Genomic DNA, 24,520 nt, shown 5'->3' with positions numbered 1-24,520 from the left:
AGTCACCGTAACACCGCTACACTGTTCTATCAATCTAGCGTTCTCAGATTTCATTTCGATTGGCACAAACACCAACACTCAAATCCCTATTGGCTGCTCCATCAGCATTGGTGCAAGCCCATTATAATTGTACTGAAGTAAGATTTGACATGCTCACAGCACAACATACATACACGTTATCTACACAAAGACACACAAACGTCGATATGTGCACACAAACTCAACACATTTATTATATACACAAAGATAAAGACCCCCCCCCACCCTGTATAGCCTCAACAGACTTTTGGAGCGGTGCTATGAGCGAGCACCGATGAAGGCCTGCACAGCACACAAGGGGGTGTCTAGCCAGCACCACGCCTGGTCGCCTTTGTCTCCCGAGTGGCGATGTTTACACAACTCAACCAAGTACTCATTTGAGGCTCAGTCGACCTATATACACACAGCACGCGCATTCACACTCATACGGCGAGATACGTAACGAAGACAAAGATGCTCCGTAGGCAGACTGTTGGGGAAAGTGCTGTTAGGGAGCAACCTATGACGGCCAACACAGCGCTCCAGCGGGTGGTGTGGTCGACACAGTGCCCAGCCACCTTTTCCCTCCCCCAGTGTCGCACCGCAGCAGCTGCTCATTTAGGCTTTAGGAGGCCTTTAAACAGCTCGGGGAGGCCCTCAATCAGGAGTGGATTGACCACAGCAATGACGAGGAAATGTAAGATCGGACCCTCGAGGTCAAGTGTCGACTGCGCGGAAGCAAGAAAGGAAACGGTGTCGGGATGTGGTGGCATCAACAGCCTTGTGATGACCTTTTGACCTTGGCTTTGACCCCTCCCCTCCACAGATCATGCCTCTGGCTCGCAGCACGGGCCCAGGGGAGCCGGTTTCGGTGTCGGAGGGGGCGCCGCCCGGCACGCTGCTCGCGCTCATCCGCGCCACCGACCGCGACTCGGGCCCCAACGGGCAGGTGACGTGCACCCTCGCCGACACCGCCCCCCCACTCTCCTCCTCCTCCTCTTCGTCATCGCCAACGACGGTCATGACGGCGGCGACGATGCCGATGCGGCTCCCGTTTGAGCTGCGCCCGTCAGGCGACGACTGGACGCTGGTCACCTCTGGGCCGCTTGACCGCGAGAGCCTCGTAGGCCTCGCCACCGGCTCCGCCGCTGCCGCCACCGGTGCCGGCACCGGTGGACCGTACCACCACCACCAGCACCACCAGCAGCAGCTGCAGCAGCAGCAGCAGCCGCCGCTGCACACGCCGGCGCTCATCAACCTCACGGTGGTGGCGACGGACGGCGGCGACCCGCCGTTGTCGTCCAGCGCGACCTTTTCGGTGCGCCTCGCCGACGTCAACGACAACGCCCCGCGCTTCTCGCGCCCCTCTTACGTGTTCCGCGTCGGCGAGAACAACATCCCCGGCGCCTACCTGGGCTCGGTGAGCGCCAGCGACCCCGACGAGGGCGCCAACGCGGCCGTCTCCTACTCGCTGGTGGAGGCCACGCTGGACGGCATGCCGGCCTTCACCTACGTGTCCGTGAATCCGGCGAGTGGCGCGGTGTACGCGCTGCGCAGCTTCGACCGCGGCCGCCGCCGCCGGCTGCTGTTCGGCGTGGCGGCGAGCGACGGGGGCCACCCGCGGCTCTCGGCCACCGCCGCCGTCACCGTGCTCGTGGTGGGCGACGGCGCCGTCGACGACGGCGGCGACCGCACGGCGCCCGAGTTTGTGTCGCCCGACATGGGCGCCAACCGCAGCGCCGTGGTGAGCGCGCGGGCGGGGCTGCCCGCGGGCTCGCTCGTCCTGCGCCTGCGTGCCCGCGATCCCGACGGCTTCGACGACGTTGACGGCGTCGACGAAAGCGTCGCCGGGGCAGGGCCCGGCGGAGGCGAGGGGGGCGCCGCCGACGTCGTGGGCACCAGCTCGGGGCTGCGCTACGCCATCGCGGCGGGGAACGAGGCGCGCTGGTTCCGCGTGGACCCTCGCCTGGGCGACGTGAGGGCGGCGCGCGACCTCCCGCGCCGCGCCGCGCGCTTCCGCCTCCTCGTCACAGCCACCGACTGCGGCGCCGGCTGCGACGCCGCCTCCGCCGCCGCTGTCTCCGACTCCTCGGCGCCCGCGGTGACCTCCACGGCCACCGTCACCGTGCTCGTGTCCGACCCCGAGGCAGGGCCTGACGCTGGAGCAGGCGACGCCGGCGGAGAGGGCGACCACCGGATTTATGAAGACGGCGGCGGCGTCGGCGTCGGTGGCGTTGGCGGCGCCGGGGGTCGGGGCGGCACCGGCGACGACGACGGGGGGAGGGCCTTCGCCACGTCGTTTGTGATCATCGCGGCGCTGGGCGCGGTGTCGTTCGCGCTGCTCATGGCGATGGTGGCCATCGCGCTGCGCTGCAAGCACCACAAGGCGCGGCCGCCCGCGGACGGACACAGCAAGCGCGAGAGGAGGCGCGAGCGAAGGCGGGAGCGCGAGCGGAGGCGCGAGCGGGAGAGGGACGTGGGGGCATGTGAGAAGCCCGTCACGCCACCCCTAGGACGAGGTGGGTGAACGTGCAGACACAGCGGCCCGGGGAGTGGGGGTGTAGTCCATGAGCCGGGTTCTAGATATCATTATCATCATTACCACAACTGTGGCATTACACCTGGAGAGGTGAGGGAGCTTTGTTTTCGTGGAGCTGATGGTAAGGCCCCCTAGCTCCTGGTTCAACAACAGAGTCTCCAACTGCTTCTCATAATGGGCAGCAATTACCAGGTCAACAGCAAGCAATAAATGGTTGACCACAAGGCAGTCATCTCTTGACCACCTCCAAGTATCTGTCATCATCATTATCGTCCATGACCCATCCACTGCTGGATGAAGTCCTCTCCATACCCATGACACCTTTCGTAATAAATACATGAATTGTAATTACACGTACCCTGGTTTAATTATTAGCTTCCGCTCATTCGTCACGGGTCAGTGCCCATGTGACAGCAAACACGACCGTAAGTAAACCGATTACTTTAAGAAGCAGCGAACAAGACGAACGCATTACATGTCTTCGCGCTCATTCTTCGAAGGTAAAACGATATGTTGCGATATCACATCCGAATATCTATGTGTGTTTGCATTTATAAACATGCATATTTTATTAACATTTCACCGCGGGTTTTTTGTTGTTGTCAAGAATAGTTTTAATTCAAGGGGGGGAGGAAATGTTGGTGGTGCACGGTGCTCAGTGAAAAATGCTCGAGGGTCAACGGCGGTGGCGCGCCGGTCCAGAGAGGTCACGGCAGCCGCCGCTGTTGGCCAGCGGACCCAGGCGGAGCAGAGACATTCGTCACGCGCGCTGCCACTGGTGGCCACTTCGAGGGCCCTCTTTGTGTGACCCTGCCGGGGGTGGGCTGTGTGGTTGATCATACCCAGAGAGGTCACGGGAGCCGCCGCTCTATGCCAGCGGACCCAGGCGGAGCGGAGACATTCGTCACGCGCACTGCCACTGGTGGCCTCTTCGAGGGCCCTCTTTGTGTGATCCTGCTGGGGGGGGCTGTGTGGTTGATCATACCCAGCGCCGCCTCCACCATATTGTCGCCCGAGTAATCGAGAGCGAACGGAGTGCAACCACGCCCCGAGGACTCTTCACTTGCAGACACGTGTGCTAGTCCCGCTGTTTTTGGCCTTCAAAACGAGGGTCACCGTTTAGAAAAACTTGCTTGTTGAGCCAACGGTTTGTTATTCGCGAGCTGGCGTCGCACGCCAATTCCTGTTATAGAAGATGCCCGGAATGTCTTTCGTATGTGATGTATATTTCAAGATATGATCGAATTTACTTAATTTATCTGCTCCAGCGAGTGCTTGCCAGCACTTCACATCTCTTGGCTTAGTTCTGAGACTGGATCTTTGACGTAGCATATGATACGTGTTTGTGCGTCTCTCCTTCATCTCTTTAGATGCACCTCGGGCTCTGTTCTTTCATCACCAATATCTATCTGTGTTCTTGATTTCAGTTAGGATTCAGGTTTGAGAAGAAAAACACGGATGGAAATTGATACGATTATAATTAAGTATCGTTGAGAATGCGCGTAGAGGTAATAATACTATGAAGCACTCTCAAAAAGAAAAGTAAAATTTACACATCCCATTGGCCACATGGAGCATTAGTTTAACACGAGAAAACTGTAACGCATTCGACATGCCGTGTCTCATCAGCACATTCGGGCTTACGAGATGCCGACGATGTGAAAGAAGTTGATGATGTGAACCATTCCGGTGATGCGGACGATATGGATGACGCGACGACGTAGACAACACTGACGATGCTGCTGCTAGTGCAGATGACGTGCATGACGCTGACAATGCTTACGATGTCGACGACGGCGACGATCCGAACGTTTAGCAGCGCTGACCACAGCGGTGCCGCGCGTGCACGCAGAGCCCAGCGTGTACCGCTCGCTGCTCCCGTCGGAGCTGACCATGACGCGGCAGGCGGATGAGGCCACCGTCCCGTGCAAGGACGTGGAGGAGGAGGGCAGCGGCGGCGGCGGCGGTGGAGGAGGAGGTGCCGGCGGAGGCACGGGGGGGCCAGGCGCGGGCGAGCGCAGGGCCTCCGTCTACGCCGTCCGCACCGACGGCGCCGCGTGCGGGAGCCGCCAGCCGGACCTCCTGCCTGTGGGACCTGAGCAAGCGGTACCGGCATAAGCAAAGACAAAGATCCTCATCGTTTAGTCTGTAACAGACTGTTGTTGGCAAGTGCAGTTAGCGAGCGCATATGATGGCCGGCATGGCATACGAGGCGGGTGGGTGGCCAGCACTACGCCTGGCCGCCTTTGTCTCCCCAATGCTGATGTGTACACACGGCCACAGGTACTTATTTAAGGCTGAGTCGACCTAGGCGAGGTCCACCCACGACCGGTTCACATATTCGTCACCGTGTTGGCTGTGAGTGGGAATCGAACTCGGGTCGCAGTGCGCTGTGCTAACCACTGCACCACTGCTACCCACACCGGCAGAAACAAACACAAAACATTCACGTAAACACACACATGGGGGGGGGGGGCAAATGGCGCAAGCCTATGGATGGTACAGGCGTCGAGGTGGTACAAGGTTGCATGGAATATAGCAACCAAGTAATCAATTTGGCCAACAGTGGCATATGGTTGAAACGGTTGGACCAACGTTCCAATGTTTGTGCTGGTGGACTACATGACGTGATGTTACGAAATCACAGAGTGGCATGACATCACAGAGCGGTATGACATCATAGGGTCTGTACACGTTAGACGACCGATCAGTCCCTCTCTTCTCTAATCCACTCATCTCTCTAATTTACGTCGTTTTCATCTCACCAAGCTGTACATCTTTACATCTAATTGAGCCATACCTCTAGCACAGGCAATTCCCAGAGACTTTGTGGGCCTTTGGGCAGCCAATGGTAGAACCCTGGAGAATCGGGATCTGGGTAGTACAGGGGTCATGTAACCGCACCATGTGCCCATTTAATATTGAGTTAACCTCACGACACGTGTGTGTGCGTTTGTGTGAACGTGTGTGAGGACCTGCTGTGTATTTGTATGGATGTTGGTACGAGAACCTGGTGTGGTGTGTAAGCATCACACCAGCACCGGGAAGACAAAGACGGCTGGGCGTGTTTCTGGCCACACCACTACATCGTGCACCGTGTCGGCTGACATAGGTGCTCGCCAACAACACTTGCCTGAACAGCCTGTTGAGGATATGCGGGGGATCTTTTTACTTGTGTGGGTATATATGGGTATGCAACTCTGTATGGGTATCGTGCGTTTGTGTGTGTTTACATATCCATTGTTGGCGACAAAGTTGTTGCTCGTGAATTTTTCAGAGACAAAACAAGTCCTCTCAGCCTCGGAGACGGAGGGGCGATAAGCGCTATTGATGAACTGGGAGTAAAGTGGCCTCGTGGCAGCTTAGCGTTTAATAATGAATCACCTGGTAAATAGCGGAAGACAGACCCGTCCACATCAGAGGCACATTAAGACGTTCCCATAACAGGAGAGGCTGGGCGTGCCGGGGAGTTCATAACGGCCGTGTCAGAGACAATGATCAGCACTGCGTGAGATCCTGGGTTCGAATCCTAGGTCTGGGTGTCAGAATCTCAAAAGGATCTCATAATAATGGACGTTTCAGAGACACTGTCCAGCGTTGCTGAGGTCCTGGATTCAAACCCTTGTTCATAATAGCTGTCAGAGACACTGAACAAAACCATCCTAAGGTTGCCTTATATTATGGAAACAGCGACTCACAACATAAGAAAGTGGCTTTTGTAGCCCGTGGAGTGGTGGCGCAGTGGTTAGCACATTGCATTATGAACTCAACAACCTGATTTCAATTCCTGCCCAAGGTTAACATCACTAGTGAGCAGTATCTGAACCGGTCCTGGGTGTCCATTTTCACCAACCCGCACTAACCATACGTGATCAAGTCTAGATAGATGTTATCCATGGTCTTATACATTATAAGGCCATGGATCACATGATCTAACACTACCCACGACACCGATCCACAGATCATGGATCACATGATCCAGCAATGCTCACGACACCGACGCCTCACACATCATGGATCAGATCACTCAACACTGCCCGCGCTGGCGATTCCCGGACAATATCACCGAGATCCACCAAGCTTCCAGAGACTACTGAGCGACTCAATAACTTCGATATCCACACACAGCGTTGCAAATGTCACCTTGCTATATAGGAAGGAAGAAGAAGATAGGAATCCATTGCTGTGCTGCAAAATTCCCGGCCACCTCACAGCCCCACGCCTACAACACCTGGCAAGCCTCTTGTCATTCCACCATCCGGGTACTAAGCAGCCTCACAGCTGCTTTAGCTTCTGAGATCCGATCAGATTGGGTGCGTTCGGATTGCTGTGATCGTAGGATTTGGGGGTTTCATACTTTCTTAGTTTTCCTGAACGATCTTAAACTTGGTAGCGTCTTGGAAGCCTTTGTGTGAGTTCAAAAACTCTAGCCGATGAACTCTGCTATAAAACGCTCTGTCCGAATCCCCGAGATATTAGGAAAGCCATTTTTCCAAGCGGAAATTTTATTTGTCCAAGCCAACTTTCATGACAGGAAATATATGTTTTTACTTAACACTAATTTATGTATGTGCACTGTTTTCCAATCCTCTTGTGATGCCGTTGTTTTTGCTCCAATTTCTATTCGTTCCGTTGCTGTGCTTCATTTTATTGCGTCTTGCTCTTTGTTATGTTGGCGATCCAGGTCTCACTCTTGCAAATGAGACGGGCTTATCCTGACCTCTTGAGTTCTCACCAGCTGATTAAACAACAACAAAACAATTTGGGAAGGGGGGGGGGCCTTCAGCAGTGGATCGATCATGGCCGATTAGTGATCACGACGATTTAATTGATTCACGTATTGGGCTAAAATAAATACGTTTGTAATAACCATGCGTTCATTACAATATTGTTGACTTTTGGTGATTAATTAGTCTAATTGTCCTTACCTACTTTTGTTTGTTTTCGAAAAATAATTTCTGTATTATTTGCATTATTATTAGTTTACTACCTTATGGAGAACCACTTAACCGTAGTCCCACAGCGCGAGTCGTCGCAGCGCCGCGTTGCCGCGCGGTAATTGCCGTTTACTTGCCGCTCGCTTCGTAATGCGCAAATTTCCCTCCCAGCAGCAAGATTTATCGCCGGTGCTGAAGCGGTGTGGTCCAGTGGCGGAGATTAATTCACGTTTCCCGATGCTTAATTCGTTGTCAGAGTAACGGCACCGCCTCCTGCATCTCCTCCTCCTCCCTCCTCCTCCTCCTGGACTCCCTCCTCATGCACATCCTCTACATCCTCCTCCTCCAACTTGCTCATCATTCTCCTCGTTCTCCTGCTCCTCCTGCGACAGCTCGAGTTCCTCGTGCACATCTCACACCTCCTCCGTCTCCTCCTCAGCCTCCGCTGCTCATCCACTTTCTCGTACACCTTCTCAACACCCACCGGATAGATCCACCTCCTCCTCATCCTCGTCGGCCACGAGCTTCCCCGAGGTCGATTGAGCCATCAATGAGTTATGCACCTGGTGCAGCGTGTGAACATCAGCAGTGGGGAGACAACGGCAGTCGGGCGTGGTTCTGACCACACCAGCCTCCTTGTGTGCTGTGCCAGCCTTAATGGGCGCTCGCGAACAGCCCTTGCCCCAAAAGTCTGCTTAAAGGCTATTACAGGGGATCTTTCACTTTATTGTGTGCACATATGCAGCTGGGTGAATGTGTTAGCAGTGGTGGTGTGAGCAGGGTGGGTATGGCTGTGTCTGAGCAGTGATGGCGTGAGTTGTGTGAGTGTCGTTGTGTGTGCGTTTGCAGTTGTGGAGAGAGTGGAGAGTTTCCCATACCTGGGCAGTGTGATCATGACCGGCTCCGGTTTCACAGCAGAGGTCTCACTCAGAATCAGTCGAGCGGCATTATCTTTTGATCGGTTGCGTAACGCTGTGTTGAAGCTACCTGGTCTGTCGCTCCTCACGAAGCTTCAGGTTTTCTCGGTCACAGTCATTCCCTCCCTTCTCTACGCTTGCGAAACGTGGACCCCCCTAATGGAACATCTTCACCGGTTAGAAACATTTAGGCTGGCCTGCCTACGATCCATCCTAGGTTAACCAGGCTGGATTGTGTGAGGAGCTCACAAATCCTTGAAAGATCTGGACAAAGTCCCATCGGTGAGCTCCTCCGGCAGGCAAGGCTGCAATGGCTGGGCCATGTAGCCCGCATGCTCAGCCACCGCATTCCAAAACAGCTTTTGTTCGGCTGGATCGAGAGGGCTAAACGGGCGCGGCACAAGCTAGAGAAGTAATGGAGTGATGTGGTACAGGAGGATGTGGAGCTGAGTGGACTTGCCAATGACTGGTACCAGAGGTGTCAAGATCGGCCTCTGTGGAGGAGGCTCGTGAAGGACGCTACTGGGCAGTTGGAGGCAGTCTCCCTCCAACAACAACGGAGGGCGGAGGAGCGACGCTCACAACAACGAGCTGAGTGCCGGGTGGCTAAAGCACAGCAAGTTGGCACAGTAGAGGGCACAGGTGGTGCATCAGCCAGTCATCTCAATCAGTCGACCCGTGGTACCTGGGTCTGCCCCGTGACCTCCTGCCAGCGGGTGTTCGACACTTCACGTGGCCTCAATGTGCACATAGCTTGGCACAAGCGTCGTGGTGATGTCACCGCCATTTAGTGGCGAATGGCGGTTGTTGTTGTGTTAGCAGTGATTGTGTGAGGAGTATGCGTGTGGCTGTGTGCTAGCAGTGATTGTGTGAGCAGTGTGTCCGTGTGTGTGTGTTAGCAGTGATTGTGTGAGCAGTATGCGTGTGGTTTTGTGTGTTAGCAGTGATTGTGTGAGCAGTGTGTCCGTGTGTGTGTGTTAGCAGTGATTGTGTGAGCAGTATGCGTGTGGTTTTGTGTGTTAGCAGTGATTGTGTGAGCAGTATGCGTGTGGCTGTGTGCGTGTGTTAGCAGTGATGGTGCAAGCAGAGTGCGTGTGTGTTTCACTGGTCGAGCAAAAACAGATCGTACACTGCCGCGTGCGTCATAATTGCCCTAACGAGCTGCAGCGCTCCGCGCTAATTGAAGTTTAATTAAAGATGCTGGGAAGAGCTTTAATTCTCCCACCCATGGGGACCAGGTGAGAAAGGCCCCAGCATCTGAATAATTAAAAATCACCTAGTTAGGCCCCAAACTAAATAACCTGAACGATTTGATTTATTTCTCATAATAGTGCACTAAACCGAGAATTGGTTTTCCCCTTTTTTCTGGCAACAAAACAGGTGTTAAGATGTTAAAACACCAAACTGAAACCTTTTACAAGGAATCATGTCTGCATTAACCACAATACTTGTGGTCAGAATGCAAACAAAAAACATACTCTGATAATATATGCATTGTCTTTGAAACTGATTGGTCCACACCAGAGACAGCTTTCTTTTGAGCCTCGTCTCAAAACGTTGTTAGACCAGAGGACGCCTTTTGGAGTATGTTTTTTGTTTGCATTCTGACCACAAGTATTGTGGTTAATGCAGACATGATTCCTTGTAAAAGGTTTCAGTTTGGTGTTTTAACATCTTAACACCTGTTTTGTTGCCAGAAAAAATGGGGAAACCTATTCTCATATTTTGGTACTCGCAAAGGAGGTCCCATGAAGTGCATTCAACTGTTCATCCAACTGAGATGGATCTTCCCTAGTTAAGATTTCGCATAATTGCCATAACCCAGCACACGTGTATCAGCTCGTAGACAGGTAACAACATTTCAGTCACCAAAGACTCTCATTAGCTTATTAACTTAAATCACCTGATTGGGCCCTAGACTACGTGTTAAACTGCCCTAGACTCTGTTGAGTAACTGACTGGTCACATGTTACGATTTATTTCAGAGGACTCACAAGTACCTGGACCCAGGGGCTTTGGGGGCCCGAAATCCTCCACGCAGGTACGCACTGTGCACACAGGTACGCACGGGAGGGAGAAAGGGGGGGGAGGGAAGGAAAAAGGGAGGGTAGAGGAGGGGGTGGGGGCACCTGTGCGTGGGTGAGTTTGAAGTTAGATCTCCTGGCGCCGCAGCAGCTCCTCGTGGCTGCTCCGTCTCGGCCACGGCGCCGCCCTCCGGCACGGCGATGCCCTCCGGCACGGCGATGCCCTCCGGCACGGCGATGCCCTCCGGCACGGCGATGCCCTCCGGCACGGCGATGCCCTCCGGCACGGCGATGCCCTCCGGCACGGCGATGCCCTCCGGCACGGCGATGCCCTCCGGCACGGCGATGCCCTCCGGCACGGCGCCGCCCTCTGGCACGGCGATGCCCTCCGGCACGGCGCCGCCCTCTGGCACGGCGATGCCCTCCGGCACGGCGATGCCCTCCGGCACGGCGATGGTGACGGCGCTCTGCACCGTGGAGAGGCGGTGTGCGATCACCAAGCGTGGTTTTTGCCAACGCTTTGGTCAATGTGGCCAGTTTTAATCATCCCCAATAGGAACGCAATAGTAACGAAATGGTGTGCAAAAGTTTTGGTCATATTGGAGCATCTTTAGCGAGCGTTGTCGTGTCCTGAAATTATGATTAGGGAAAAAATGAACTCAAGGAAAATAAAAATAGAAAAAGACAAAAAAAATGAGGGAGGGCCAGTAGCCCCCTCTCCCAATCCTCCTCCCAGTTGCCCTCCAACAACAGCGAAGGGCAGAGAGCAATGCTCACAACGAGAAGAGCAGCAAGTTGGCAAAGTAAGGGGCACAGATAGTGTATCTGCCAGTCATCTCAGTCAGTCAACCCATGGCACCTGGGTGTGTCCCGTGACCTCCTGCTAATGAGCCTTCAACAATTCACGTGGTCTCAAAGTGCACATGGTCTGGCACAACTGCCATGGTGACGTCACCGCCACTTAGTGGCGAATGGCTGTTGTTGTTGATGACGATGGTGTCGGCGATGGTGATTATTTGTACATCAGGGCGGACATGCACTGACCTTGGTAATGTTGATTATGCCTTCGATGTTGACGGGACTGGTGATGGTAGTGATGATCGTGATGGTGATAATGATGATGTGTACAGCGAGGCAGACAGGCTGAGCTTCAAGGACAGCGGACACGGGGACAGCGACACGGGCGCGGATAGCGACGCGGACACGGCGCGGGGGTCGCTCAGCGAAGCCGACGGCCCCACGCACGGCCCCACGCACGGCCCGCCCTGCACACACGGGCCACACGGGACGCACGGTACACACGGAGGCACGCACGGAGACACACACGGAGACACACAGGGGGACAGACAGGGGGCCATACATGGGGGCCACACGGGAGACACACCAGGGCCACACGAGGGACACACAGGTGGTGGGGCACACACATTACACACGAGACACAGGGGACACGTGTAACATACAGAACACACACAGGACACGAACCCTGAGCGCTCACCCCAATCCCTGTATCAAATCCTGAAGCTGCTGCCTCCCCCCACCTCCACCCCCCACCACTCCCAACCCCGCACCACGCAGAAAAAGTCGGTGTCCGCTGCACGGATGAGTGCCGGGTCATGGGCCACTCGGACTCGTGCTGGATGCCCCACGACGAGCACCTCCATCACCACCTTCACCACCAACACCACCTCCACCACCGGCAGCAGCAGCAGCAACAGCAGCAACAGCAGCAACAGCAGCAACAACAGCACAGCCACCAGCCGCCCGACCAACACCACCACCACCTTCACCAGCAGCAGCAGCAGTCGCAGCAGCCACAGCCTGAGGTTCCCAAGACCGTGGGTGTACGAACCCGCGCGCCAGAGGAGCCGGCAGAAAAGTCCGGCGTCGAGCGAGTGCCGTTGGCCCAATCACGGGGCCCGTTCTCCACCTTTGGCAAGAGCCTGGGGGCCTTCTCTTCGTCGTCATCATCGGCATCGTCCTCAGCGTCGTCCTCCTCTTCGTCCTCGTCCTCCTCGTCTTCGTCCATCTCGTCGGCCTCGGCGGGCAAGCCTCCGGAGAGCCTCTCGCTCAAAGATTTTAAAACATCCAAGCAGGCACCGTTGTCTGTCGGGCAGCCCCTGGCAACGTCGAAATCCTCCACTAAGCAGCCCGTGTCTTCTCCTCCGTCATCGTTATCTTCGTCATCGTCGTCAAGTCAAGCCGGGGATCAAGGTGGGGGGATGAAGGCCTCGGCCTACGAGGCCAAGCATCCACGGCCGCCTCCGGGCACCGGCCGGGGCTGCGCCGAGACAGAGTTCACGGTGCCGTTCAGTCGCGACGTCGATTATGACGAAGCCGATTTTGGTGGTGGCGGCGGTGGCGGCAGCGGCATACGCTATGAGCGAGGTGCACCACTCCCACCCTGCACCGCGCCCTGCTGTGCCGGCCCCGATGCGGGGACGACCGCCAAGTCCCCCGACAACAGCCTTGGTGCCACCCGGCCAGTCCTCAGGCCCGGTCCTTACCCTGGCCCTGACCCCGGCATTGACGCCGACTCGGGCACCCCGTACCCATCGGAGGGCACCGAGCCCGGGCACACGCGGTTCGACCCCAACCCAAATGCCAACCCAAAAGCATACCGGCCCAATGTCAGCACTAACCCGGGAAGGCTTCACCCAAATTCTAACACCCACTGTAACCCCGGTGCCAATCTGAGCGGCCCAAGCACTGCATTTACTAACCCCAGTGCTGCCCCGAACCCACACTCTAACCCCGTGTCCAACCCCCAGGCCAACGCCAACGTGAGCCTCTGCAGGCCTCCCGGGGTCGCAAGGCCCCAGGGAGGCCTCATGAAACCGCGTCCCCACCCGAGGCCGGGCCACACCAAGGGCCTCTTCAAGGCCGGGCCTCGGCCTCAGGCCTGCTGCTCGCCCAGTCCGGCTACCGGGGGGCCCCCTCGCAGGCTACCTACAATCCCTGAGCCCCTGCACGCAGAGACGGATGAGACGGAGCTCGGGTAGATGGGGCCAGAATAAGAGGGTGTGTGTGGGTGACCGGCTTAATGTATGGTAGGACAGATGACTGACAGACAGACAGATGGACAGACGGACATATGGATGGATGGACGGCTTAAACATATAGATGGTTAAGATTAAAAAGGGTGGATGGATGCACAGCTGACAGATAGTTGGCAGATACTAAAAAATGTGGTTGGAAGGCCAAGGGAGGGATGAGTCGTGAATAGTTAACAGTTTACACTAGGAAGAACATATGAACGGAGGGCAAGGTCTAAGAAAGATGGACAAAGTTATGGCCAAAATAGGCAGACAGACTGCTAAGACTGATGGTTAGCCAAGACTTAAAAAGTCGGAGAGTCAAACAGATGGCTAAGATGGATACATCACTTAGGATCAGTGGTTAGCATGGATTAACAGATGGCAGATAGAGCACTAATGACAAAGAGAGAGTCAACTAAGACTTAAATAAATTGATTTACGGTTAAGGAGGAGACACAGCTCAGATTAGAAGGACGGACTGACGAACAAATGGCTGAGCCAGCCTTGGACACACGACAGGACGACAGACAGCTGGCGAGCGAACAACAGCGCACACAAGTGAACGGTTGTGCACGCGTGGTTCGTCAAACTCGTGCAGGTAGGGAGAACGGGATTCGAAATCAGGGTATCAGCGGTGCCATCTCGATGGCACTGCCACAGCGAGTTTAAGCACCACTCCCATCATTAAGCAACACCCCAACTTCCTCCGCTGAGCAACTTATAGACAGACAGGGGTACAGACAAGACAGACAGACGTAGCAGAGAGTACCCACACATTCACGCGCGCACCCAAGCGTGCACGTTCGCACACATCTATTATGTGACGTCTGTGTTTAGATTATTATTCAAGTGATCTTAAAATAGTGAATATGATGTTTACACTCATAGACGTTTATGTCACTTTGCTAACCCCGCTGCGCACACTCCATTCAAGGGAGAGCGGCTGAGTGGACACTGCGGTTGGAGTTGGAGACCTGTTCAAGTTAGCTGAAGGTTTGGTTCACGCTCACAAAACTCCCCCCCCCCCATCTCTGCAGTTGAGGTGTGGATTCCGCAAGACGAAAATTACCTTTTACCTTCTGTTTCTTTGCCCTTAACTGAAATCAATACTCACACAGCTCTTGACACTAGTGTGCCAACATGGCTCTTAATAACAATAGCATTACCAACATGGCTATTAATAACATTAGCACCGCCAACATGGCTTTTAACAATAGCAAACCAACATGGCTTTTAACAATAGCAAACCAACATGGCTCTTAATAACAATAGCAGACCAACATGGCTGCTAACAATAGCACACCCACGTGGCTCTTTATAACAATGGCACACCAACACAGCTCTTAATAACAATAGCAGACCAACATGGCTGCTAACAATAGCACACCCACGTGGCTCTTTATAACAATGGCACACCAACACGGCTCTTAATAACAATAGCACACCCACGTGATTCTTAATAACAATCGCACGCCAACATGACTCTTACAATAGCACGCCAACATGGCTTCGAACATCAACGCCATCATTTTTATGTGAACGGTTTTGAGCCTTAATTAGTTTTAGAGTTTTACAAATATAGTTATCTTTGGACCTGGGGAAAACCTTTGGTTATTTTTATCAGTCGCCAATGGTAATTTGTGATTGCACTTAATATTGTTCTCGAAAAAAAAAGATATATTATATACGTGCAATTTATTTATTTTGCCAGGGTTTGGGCAGAGATGAGTTGAGTGTTCTGTGGGAGAGACTGTGAGCGGTGGCAGCAGCAGTGTTGGTGGTAGCAGCCCCTTTAACCCTCTTATACCACCCGGTTCCTCGACCCAAGACCCAAATGTCAGATCAAACGAGACGAAGATTGTCTCTCTCTCTCCGTTACGCACACGTGCAAAACATTCCCATCGACCGCGCTAACAAGTAATCTCAACGCGTTCCGACCCCTAAAATAACGGACGCCGAACCGAAGTGTCAAGACAAGGGGGCGTTTGGACGCGTCCGCTGTGCAGGGTTTTAAACGTCGACAGGGGCTTCATTTCTCGTTGAATATTTTCCCGGTTGTTGTTAGACTAGAATGGCCCTTGGGACGGAACGAGTATTATTGGGTGGTGGGAGGGGGGGACGGTTTGGACGAAGGCCTATGTGAGGTGCACTGGATGTGGTTTTGCCGGATATGAAAATATTTGTCGGGTCGCTGACCCCGATGGAAATGAAGCCCCGAGTGACGGTGTTCTCCGGTGGTGAGCGTTCCCGTGTGAGTGAGTTTGCCGTCTTGTTCTTGTATCCTTAGACTCGTACGCGTCACGAACCCGCGCTCCTTCTCCCTCTTCCATCCTCCTTCATTACCCTGAGTCATCGTTCGGACCAATTTCCTACAAATAGTTTCCTCGTTACAACTGTGCGTTCTTTTCTGTTTGTTTTTGGTTCACCACTCCCGCCCTGCCTTGAGCTGCAGCCTGCGGTGCCGCAGAGCATCCGTATGTAGCTTGCCGGGTTTCCGAAAAGCGTTTTTCCTTCAATGCGTTTGGAGAAAACCATGACGGGAAAGAGACCAATGACAAAGCAATGCAATTTTGTTCCATAGTTGGTTGGCGTTGGGGATGTAACAATCCATTCATGAGTTCAACTTTTAAAAAATATATGATTCCCATGGTTACGATACATGTTGTTATCGAACCTGTGCAAGCATTAATCGATTATTTTTGTGGTTTATGCAAACCAAAAAAATTATCAATTCTCGAATCGAACCACGACCATGAATTGTTGGGGTAAATTGTTACATGCCTGCTCGGAATTTGTCGCAAGACGCCAGTGAAATGGAGCCGAACAGAATATTGGTTCCTTCCTGCTGGAATACAATCTCAATAATAGGGAAAAGAAACCACCTCCTTCTGGAACTCATTGAGCAGGGAAGCCTTGTGGTGTGTTCAAGTTGGCCTCTCTCGTCCAAAACTAGACGGGTGCGCCTTCGGGCTCTGTAGAAGGGCTGCGTATGTCAGTCGGCCAAACTACACACGTACAATTTGTGTCGCTCGCAGCTGGGATGAGCGGAATTCAGTAGAACGCCACCTTTTGTTGTGGTGTGGAGCCATTGGTCACTCGGCTGACGCATGCCGTACAACTTGTAAATCTGGTGGAATCATTGGGTGACCGGAACCTGGGGCCCGAGTACTGAACGCTTACGCAAATCCTGCACTTGTGCGTTGTGTGTAGGCCACAATTTGCCACATTTCCGATCCCCTTACGTAATTTACACAAAGTTGGGAACGCACATTTACGAGAGGTCCAGCGAATGATGCGGAACAAACTCAATTCCGCCATTCACGTCCACACACGCGTGCAATCTCACAAACGCATGCACACAGACACTATGACACATTCACACAGACACACTATAACAGACACAGACACTCGCACGCATACATACACACACGCACAGCATTGTCACATACTGTCACAAATATATAAATAAAAACATCCCCAAATAGCCTTTTAACCGACTTTTAGCAAGCACCTATGAAGGCCGACACTGCAGACGATAAATACAAACACATAAAATGCAATCTCTCACACGCACATAAATACATTCCAACGCAAAGTAATACGCTCGAACACTTGCATGCATTCACTCGCACTACTCGCACAAATAATTCGTAAAAAAATACTCATTAAAAACATGATTAACTTTCAGCTTGCCACAGACAGGAGCACTGATGTCTTCACGATGCCCATGTTTCACAGGGACTTGATGCAACGACGACAACCACGTTGCACCAAGATTTACTTTCCTTTGCAGCTGATTGGCTGGTGGAGTGGCAGTTATGACGTAATTCTAGCAACCACTGTGTGGCAGTGACTTGCACAAATGCTCCGGGGGGGGTTTCCCACTTTGCGATTTCGGAGCTTAACACAAATCGCTTCCTGGTGTGATTTGCACAGTTCATTCTGTACTCGGCGCCTCTGGATTCAAACTCAGGAGTTCAGCAGTGCCGGCTCAGTGCTCTAACACGGCCTTAGCCGCTATTTTATATATATATAATGTTGATTAAACAATAAAGTGACCTATACTGGTGGCGAAATGCGGTTAACCATAGCTTAATAAAAAATAATTATTTTACTTTATACATTAATACATAGTACGTTATGTGAATATGAAAAAAGAGTCCAATTGTAACTTAAATTTGCCAGCGTGAAGGAGTGCCAGATGGGTGCGGGGGTAAGAAAGTCGTGTGATTGTAGAGACACCGATGAGAGCGGGTCCTGCGGTGCCTCTTTCAGCACCGTTCCCCGTGGCCTGGCAGTGGGAGGCTCTACCAACTATCGGAGACAGCAGTTTCTACCGGTGGCAGTCTCTTGCTCCAGATCGAGGCCACATCCATCTCGGGTTTTCCAGTCTCAAATGACAATACGTGCACGTGGACTAATTGATATTTGAAGGCACAGGCAGCGTGCGGTGACAATGATGATGCTGCTGTACCAGTGCAGGGCCCTTACCAGACCAGGTTCTCCTGGGAATCTGTGTAGGCTGCGTTCGCGAAGATGAAGTTAATGCCAGCTCACTTGAGTTTCTCAGTTGGTCTCTACGTGAGTCTAGGGGCCTCTGTGTTAGCTATGTGAGTGAGTCAGTACGTCTCTAGCACTGATGATGAAACCGATGGCAGTGCATTTCAGTTTCTCATTGGATTCGTGTATTAATCTGTGGGTCTCTATTTAAGTCTATGGGACTCTGTACAAGTCTATAGCTGTTTGAGTCAATGGGGTCTCTATATAGCACTGGTGATGAAGCCACTGCCAGCTTATACCAGTTTTTTTTTTAATCCACCTGCACGCATTATGACCCGAGACTGGAAAGCCCGAGGCAGACTTACTTTGTTGCCTCCACTACACGTGATATAACCGCAGGAAGAAAACGAGTCCCAAAAAATAAATTGTATGGAGAATCCTACAGGTGACGCCTCAATGATTCCACAAATTATGGTGCGGTACAAACACAATGTGATGGGCAATGGGAACTCGAGAAACATCCATCACACCTCTCTGTTAGTTTTCTCTTAATTTGTACAGATGGCAGCAGTGGTAGAGTAATTAGACATGCACATAGCAGTAATGAATTAGAGAGTAGCGGATAACATTTCCATTGTTTTAATTCGTAATCCCCAATGTCGTTCATCTTAGCGTGGTTTTGTTTGAATGATGAATCACGAGTTGATGCGAGTATAGTGAGACTACAGGCAAACAGTCGAGTAAGGAATTGGACTAAAGAAGGAGTGAGCCTGAACCATAAAAATACAATCGGTTATTTGTATAGCATCTAGATACAACCTCAGCTCAAGATGCTGCACATAATCAATACGTATATTGATGTTAAATAGAAACATGCAGCAAGTCATCAGCAGATGGACAAAAAAGCAGGGCCTTGAGCCTGGAAATAAAAAAGGCACAAGGACAGCTCTGATGGCTGGGGGAAGGAAGTTCCGGATTATGGGAGCAGCAGAGGAGAAATATCGAATCTCTCGCCGTGTGAAGCTTGATCGAGGGATTCGCCGAAAAGCATTGGTTGTTTTAGGAAAGTGTCACTGTCCTCTGCTTCACAGGCGTGTATCACTGCCGCTGCCGTTAAATTACCGCCCCCTTGCCACCATATGTCCTGTTGTAGCGGAACTCTCAGGGAAGTGGCGAAGGATGTTTCAGGATTTCCCAAAGGCCACGGTTTTGCAAAAAAAAACGTCTTAAGTACCGTATAACTTTTGTGGTGACTCCCTCATATCAAATTTTCCAACAACAAAAACGCTTTACGGAAACCTGGCCATAGACCAATCGTGGCCTCTGCACAATGAATAAGCTGTGCACAGCCTAATAATGGTGCTACTGGGAGTCTTCCCACTTTAGATGCGGACACGACTCAGACAATGGATTCGTTTAGGAAACACAAGAGTTGCCGATCGAAGTTCCCCCGATTGCGAACGTATATCGAGGAGACCCCAGATCGACAGCTATCAGAATCCCAGACTGCTTTGCACCTCGTGTGGCTGCACGCTTGAGCCGAGGACTTTTTCATATTCGGTGGGATCCGCGGGGCTGCCCGGCTCGGCGATCTAACCCGAGCAGAGGGTAGCTTTAGTTGCGATTTGAGCCGGCACCCACAGGCGAAAGGTGGTGAGGGCTGGGCTAATCACCCCCCCCCTCCCCCGCCACCTCTAAAATATTTACCGGTTTTTGCATTCAAACAGCCTATAGAAAAAACCCCTCTGCAATCGATACTCGTCAAGAGAGCGCAAAGGTCACCACTAGCAGAGAGAGAGCACGCAGTTGGTACTGGGCACGGCAGCCCCGTGCCCGGGGGCTGCTCCGTCTACCGTGGTGCCGCACGTCTGCGAGTGGCAACCTTGTGCGCTCGCTTTTAGACATTTGCAAGAGCAACAAAGTAACGTACGCTTTGTCTTGAAATAATGCGAGCCACCACTGAGATCCTGGGCTCGAATATCAGACCCCTCATTGGCATGGTGTGACCCAGGTGGTCTTCTGTAGCGAGTTTTATAACCTCAGCCAGGGTAAAATACGATTCATATGTATTTAGGCACTTTACAAATTCTAAAATGTTATGTACAGTACTTGCAATGTATTGTGTCACAAAACCGGAATTATATTAAACTCATGTATTTAATTCAGTTTGTCAAACTTGCAACACGTGAACCTTTAAGGTTTAATCTGGAATTAGAGTCTTGAACTCGAACCCAAGTGCTCACACCGTGAGGATGGATACTCACCGACCTCGGACTTGAACCCACAACCACGGTGATATTCGTTGCATTTATTCACACGACGAGGCACTCGACGCCAGAATCTGAGTGGTGCCAGACCACTGTACCGGCACGACAATGATGAAAACATCCAGGACCCGGGGTTTAAACCCAGGACCTTGGTGGTGCCAGGCTCCCCGCGGCTCCCGGGCACACCGCATCACCCTCGTTGTGAAAGTTCTCGCGGCAGTGAATTATTTTTTTGCAAAAAATATAACTTTTTTTCCGCCAAAATTTCAGTCGTGTGGTCGTTTACTCCGTGTCACGTTTAAACTTCACACATTCCCGTAAGTCTTAGATTTAAACTATGATAATTATGGTAAGCGTTTAAAAGATGTTAGAAGTAAAAAAAATAAATGCTATACTATAACTGGGTATTTCTATTTATTTAATTATTTTTTTTATAAGCTGGGCCAGCCACTCCATTACTTGAGCCTCTGTGTAAAAAATATATATGGCGCGGGCCACCACTTGTCTGGTATTTGTTGAAGTCACAATCAAAACGTATGTAACTGCTGTAAATTCGACCGACTAGACACCCTGTGACGGCGAGTTCTCATTGCAAATTTTGTTGTTGTTGTAAAAACTGGTGGGGGGCGGGTTTTTCTTAACCTAAATTTTTTTTATGTTTAAATCGCGACATGAAAATTGCATTTTAAAAGGGGGGCGGGTAGAGTCCAGTTGCAATTTTTTTGCGTGCGTTTTATTTGTGCGGATAAACGCTACCGGTTGTCTGTGTTTATCGACAAACGGGGGCAAATTGCCAAGCCTCTTCATCAAGATGTTAATCTCGCTTTCAGCGGTCAAGCAAATGAGGCTGCCCGTCTCCCTGTTCAAACGACCGCGTCAGAGTATCTGCCTCGGGAGTTGGCCGCTGTGAGCCGCCAGTGTGAATGAAAGGGGAGGCAGATTCTGAATTGTCGAGAAATGTTGCAAAATCTCGAAAAGGCATATCGAACCTCAAGTAGGCTCTCACGTGGTTGAATCAAGGAAGGCAATTTTAAATTGCCTTTAGCAAAAAAATAATATTCAGCAGTAATTACCGTCTCTGCGTACCAATATTTGTCACGGTCTCCACCCCCCCGCCCTTCCAAAAGGAATGATTAATCTCAAATATATAGCACCTGGTTAAATATAGGCATTGGAATTCATTATGATGAATACAGATTCCTATATCGATACGCTCCCTGCGTGCCACAGAGGCATGTACTGATGACTCATTGATCAAAATAAAATGTTATCATCACAGTACATGCCGAGTCATGCATCCAAGAATCAATCATTGATAATGTATGCAAATTATATAATGTTATAATTATATGATGTTTGCTTTAGGCCAATGGGGACATTGCATGAGGTGTGTCCAGGGGAAAAAAAACATGATAACCCACAAAAAAGCATTTCCGGTATGCGTATTGTGAAGATAATCCATGCTCGAGCTTCGTTGAGATAGTTTCCGCCCCCTCTTGTCCATTTTCTATTTGCATCGTCTCAACGGAGATGGCCGCGCCTATGAACTTAAACGCACTCTCCTCCCATCCACTCTGTCCGCCTACTCTCAGCAAAAAAGCCCTGCTTTCTGAACAATGATACGCTGGGGGTTGTCAAGTGTTTTCCAGGGCAGCCCTCAATTGAGACAAATAAACAAGACCGAACAAAGCAGACGGAGCAATACATCGTCGCGATAGTTCTTTGAATCGCACAGAGGCGGGGTGGCGGTGTGGCGTTACATGTATAGTATTAACATTTCTCCATGTCGAATTTGTAAAAGAAATCAATGATCACTTGGATAAAGACCATTGAAACCGAACCCGAATTCAATTGGGGCACCACGGTGGCGAGATGTTAACTACCTCGCCTGCTATGCAGGAGGTCGTGGGCTCGATCCCGACCCTGACGCCTGCTGTATATTTGGAGTTTGCATGTTCTCCCCGTGGTCGCGTGAATTTTTCTCCGGCTCCTCTGGTTTTTCCCTCCACAATTAGAAACATTCGTTTAGAGCATTTGGATGTAATACATTTCCACGTGGTGAGCCACTTCGTTGAGCCATCATTTGTGGCCAGGTCGCTACTGAAAAAGAGCTGTATAGCTCAGTGGACCTTACCTGGTAAAATAAATAAAAAATAAGTTGAGTTTTTTTATTGACATTACAAAACGATCATTATAACTACGAGTATAACCATGGCTTAATTTCTCACTAAATATTTCCGGAACGCTGCCACACTACATATTATCAGCGTAAGGCACTACCACTAGAGTACAAGGTACACATATCCATAATAATATCCTATATGATTGTACCCTATATATATCCTAAAAACAAGTTTATAAAAAAAAACGATGAGAACAAATATAAGAAGAGATGGATGTGGCGTGGCAAATGTAATTCCTGGAATAGCGTTCCGGATTGTTTCCGGCTGAAATATTAAACACCGAGTATTAATATTGGTATCCCAGCTTGAATTAGCAGCCAGGCCATGTCTCATTTTGCAAGAGGTGACCAAATCCTCCTGCCCTACCAACCTGGTTACATTCATTCCAAATGAATTGCACTTAACTTGTAAAATACGAGTACTGTACAAGCACGGGCAGAGTGGCTGCTGTCTGAGCATGGTCCCAGGACTCCCTTGCAAGAGACGATGCACCAAAAAGCCCCCCTGCCCCCGCCTCTAGTGTGGTTAAGTAAAGGACATTGAATAAAATAGTGTTTGTCGTTTGGACCTAAAGAAATCGCGCTATTTTTTAATGTTATTTAAACAGCTTGCCCCCCCCCCCCGCCCTAAAAAAAAATCTGCAACAAATGATGAAAAAAATTACGTTTTAAAATATATACATTGTCTAAAGATGAATATGGTCAATGCGTTATGAGTTCTCTCATTTACAAAGTCACGAAGTGTCTCCCCTGCTCAAACGACTGTGGCGAACAGCGCTCCTCTCCATTCGCAGTTGCTAGGCTAGCAGTGTACATTTCCACATTTCCATGGCACGGGCCAGTCCATTCCTAGCATTACCACCGTTCACCTGGTGATTGGCTGAGTTGACCCATGGCATGTACACTTAAGAATGCCGAATTTCCACCACTGGCCAATGGAGATGAGCACCACCCAGCACTCATTTGAGCATGGGGGGGCACCTTGAGTTTTGCATTTTAAAAATGTTATAATAATAAGACGAACTTTAAGAAATGTTTCAACAATAATAATCATCAATAAGGGTTAGAAGTCACTTATTTTTGTCCGTGCGTGTGCACAGATACATCCGTGGCGTAAAGGTGTGATGACTTCGATTCCAGGTAGATTTATAATGTGATTTAACATCCGTGTATATACTATTTAAATGTTTATTAAAGCTACGTTGAGAAACAAGACATGCTTGTCTGCGTATCTATGTGAGCTCCAACAATTTGTTTACGATGGTATATTCACCAGGTAAAGCCCACTGAGCTATATTGCTATTTTTCAGAAGTGACCTGGCCACACATGACAGCTCCACGAAGTGGCTTATCACGTGTAAATGTACAGTAAATCAGCAAAATACTTTAAATGCGTGATGTCGATTCTAAATGATGTCATGTAGGGCAGTCTGTGCACAAATGCCACCCTCCCTCTGCCCGGTGCCTTTCCTGGTCTCAGACTCTGGATCACCTTCAGTACTTCCTCAACAGATGGCATCTCAACCAGCCACTCACAGGGGATTACTTATTCTTACAATATTTGAGGCACTGCAGCCTCGGCATGGTCAACCCTACTTTGCCCCACGTTGTTTTCCAGGCTGAGGGATTTTCTCTCCCCCAAGACCTCACATAAATGCTCAGCATATCTGCAAACCTGGGGGTCGGAGATTGGATCACCATTCTTTCCCCTAATGATGGTGATAGGTGTGGCGCTGCAGGTATTTTTTTGATGGAATTAAAGAACAATTTGTGATCGCGGGCCATTGAGGCAGACTTCATCTCCTCAACAAACCGTGACCACCACCCATCCTTGCAGCATCTCACGGCTCTCCGAACCTCCGAGAAGAAGGCTGCAGTAAGCATCCTCATTCTCCGACATGGGATGTAGTAGCCGATGAGAGTGGGCCTGTCGCTTTTTCTCAGCCAGCTTGAACACCTCCTCTATCAACCAGGGTCTCTGGGGAGGTCTGGACCGTGGACCCAAAGCAGCCATGGCAGCTGCATGAGCCACAGTCCTAAACCTCGGTATGCATTCATGATGTTGTGTGGATGCACCGATGCCGGAAGAGCGTGTTGGTAA

At 51.2% G+C, this 24,520-nt stretch overlaps 1 protein-coding gene across 2 annotated transcripts in view; it reads left to right on the top strand.

The window, feature by feature from the left end:
* The window catches only part of LOC144932520 (protocadherin-17-like), a 50,435-nt gene extending 26,809 nt beyond the window's left edge, over nucleotides 1-23,626 (top strand). For both annotated transcript variants that reach the window (XM_078856689.1, XM_078856690.1), the window contains 5 exons: nucleotides 845-2,537; nucleotides 4,410-4,663; nucleotides 10,397-10,452; nucleotides 11,566-11,729; nucleotides 12,011-23,626. In XM_078856689.1, coding sequence (XP_078712815.1) covers nucleotides 845-2,537; nucleotides 4,410-4,663; nucleotides 10,397-10,452; nucleotides 11,566-11,729; nucleotides 12,011-13,434 — 3,591 coding nt within the window. In that variant the 3' untranslated portion in view covers nucleotides 13,435-23,626. The remainder of the gene's footprint in view (nucleotides 1-844; nucleotides 2,538-4,409; nucleotides 4,664-10,396; nucleotides 10,453-11,565; nucleotides 11,730-12,010) is intronic.
* Nucleotides 23,627-24,520: the final 894 nt, after the last annotated feature.

This window comes from Lampetra fluviatilis, chromosome 5 (genome assembly GCF_964198595.1).
Source record: "Lampetra fluviatilis chromosome 5, kcLamFluv1.1, whole genome shotgun sequence".
In the NCBI taxonomy this organism is placed as follows: domain Eukaryota; kingdom Metazoa; phylum Chordata; class Hyperoartia; order Petromyzontiformes; family Petromyzontidae; genus Lampetra; species Lampetra fluviatilis.
Note: the sequence above shows the minus strand (reverse complement) of the source record. Positions and strands in the feature narration are given on the sequence as shown.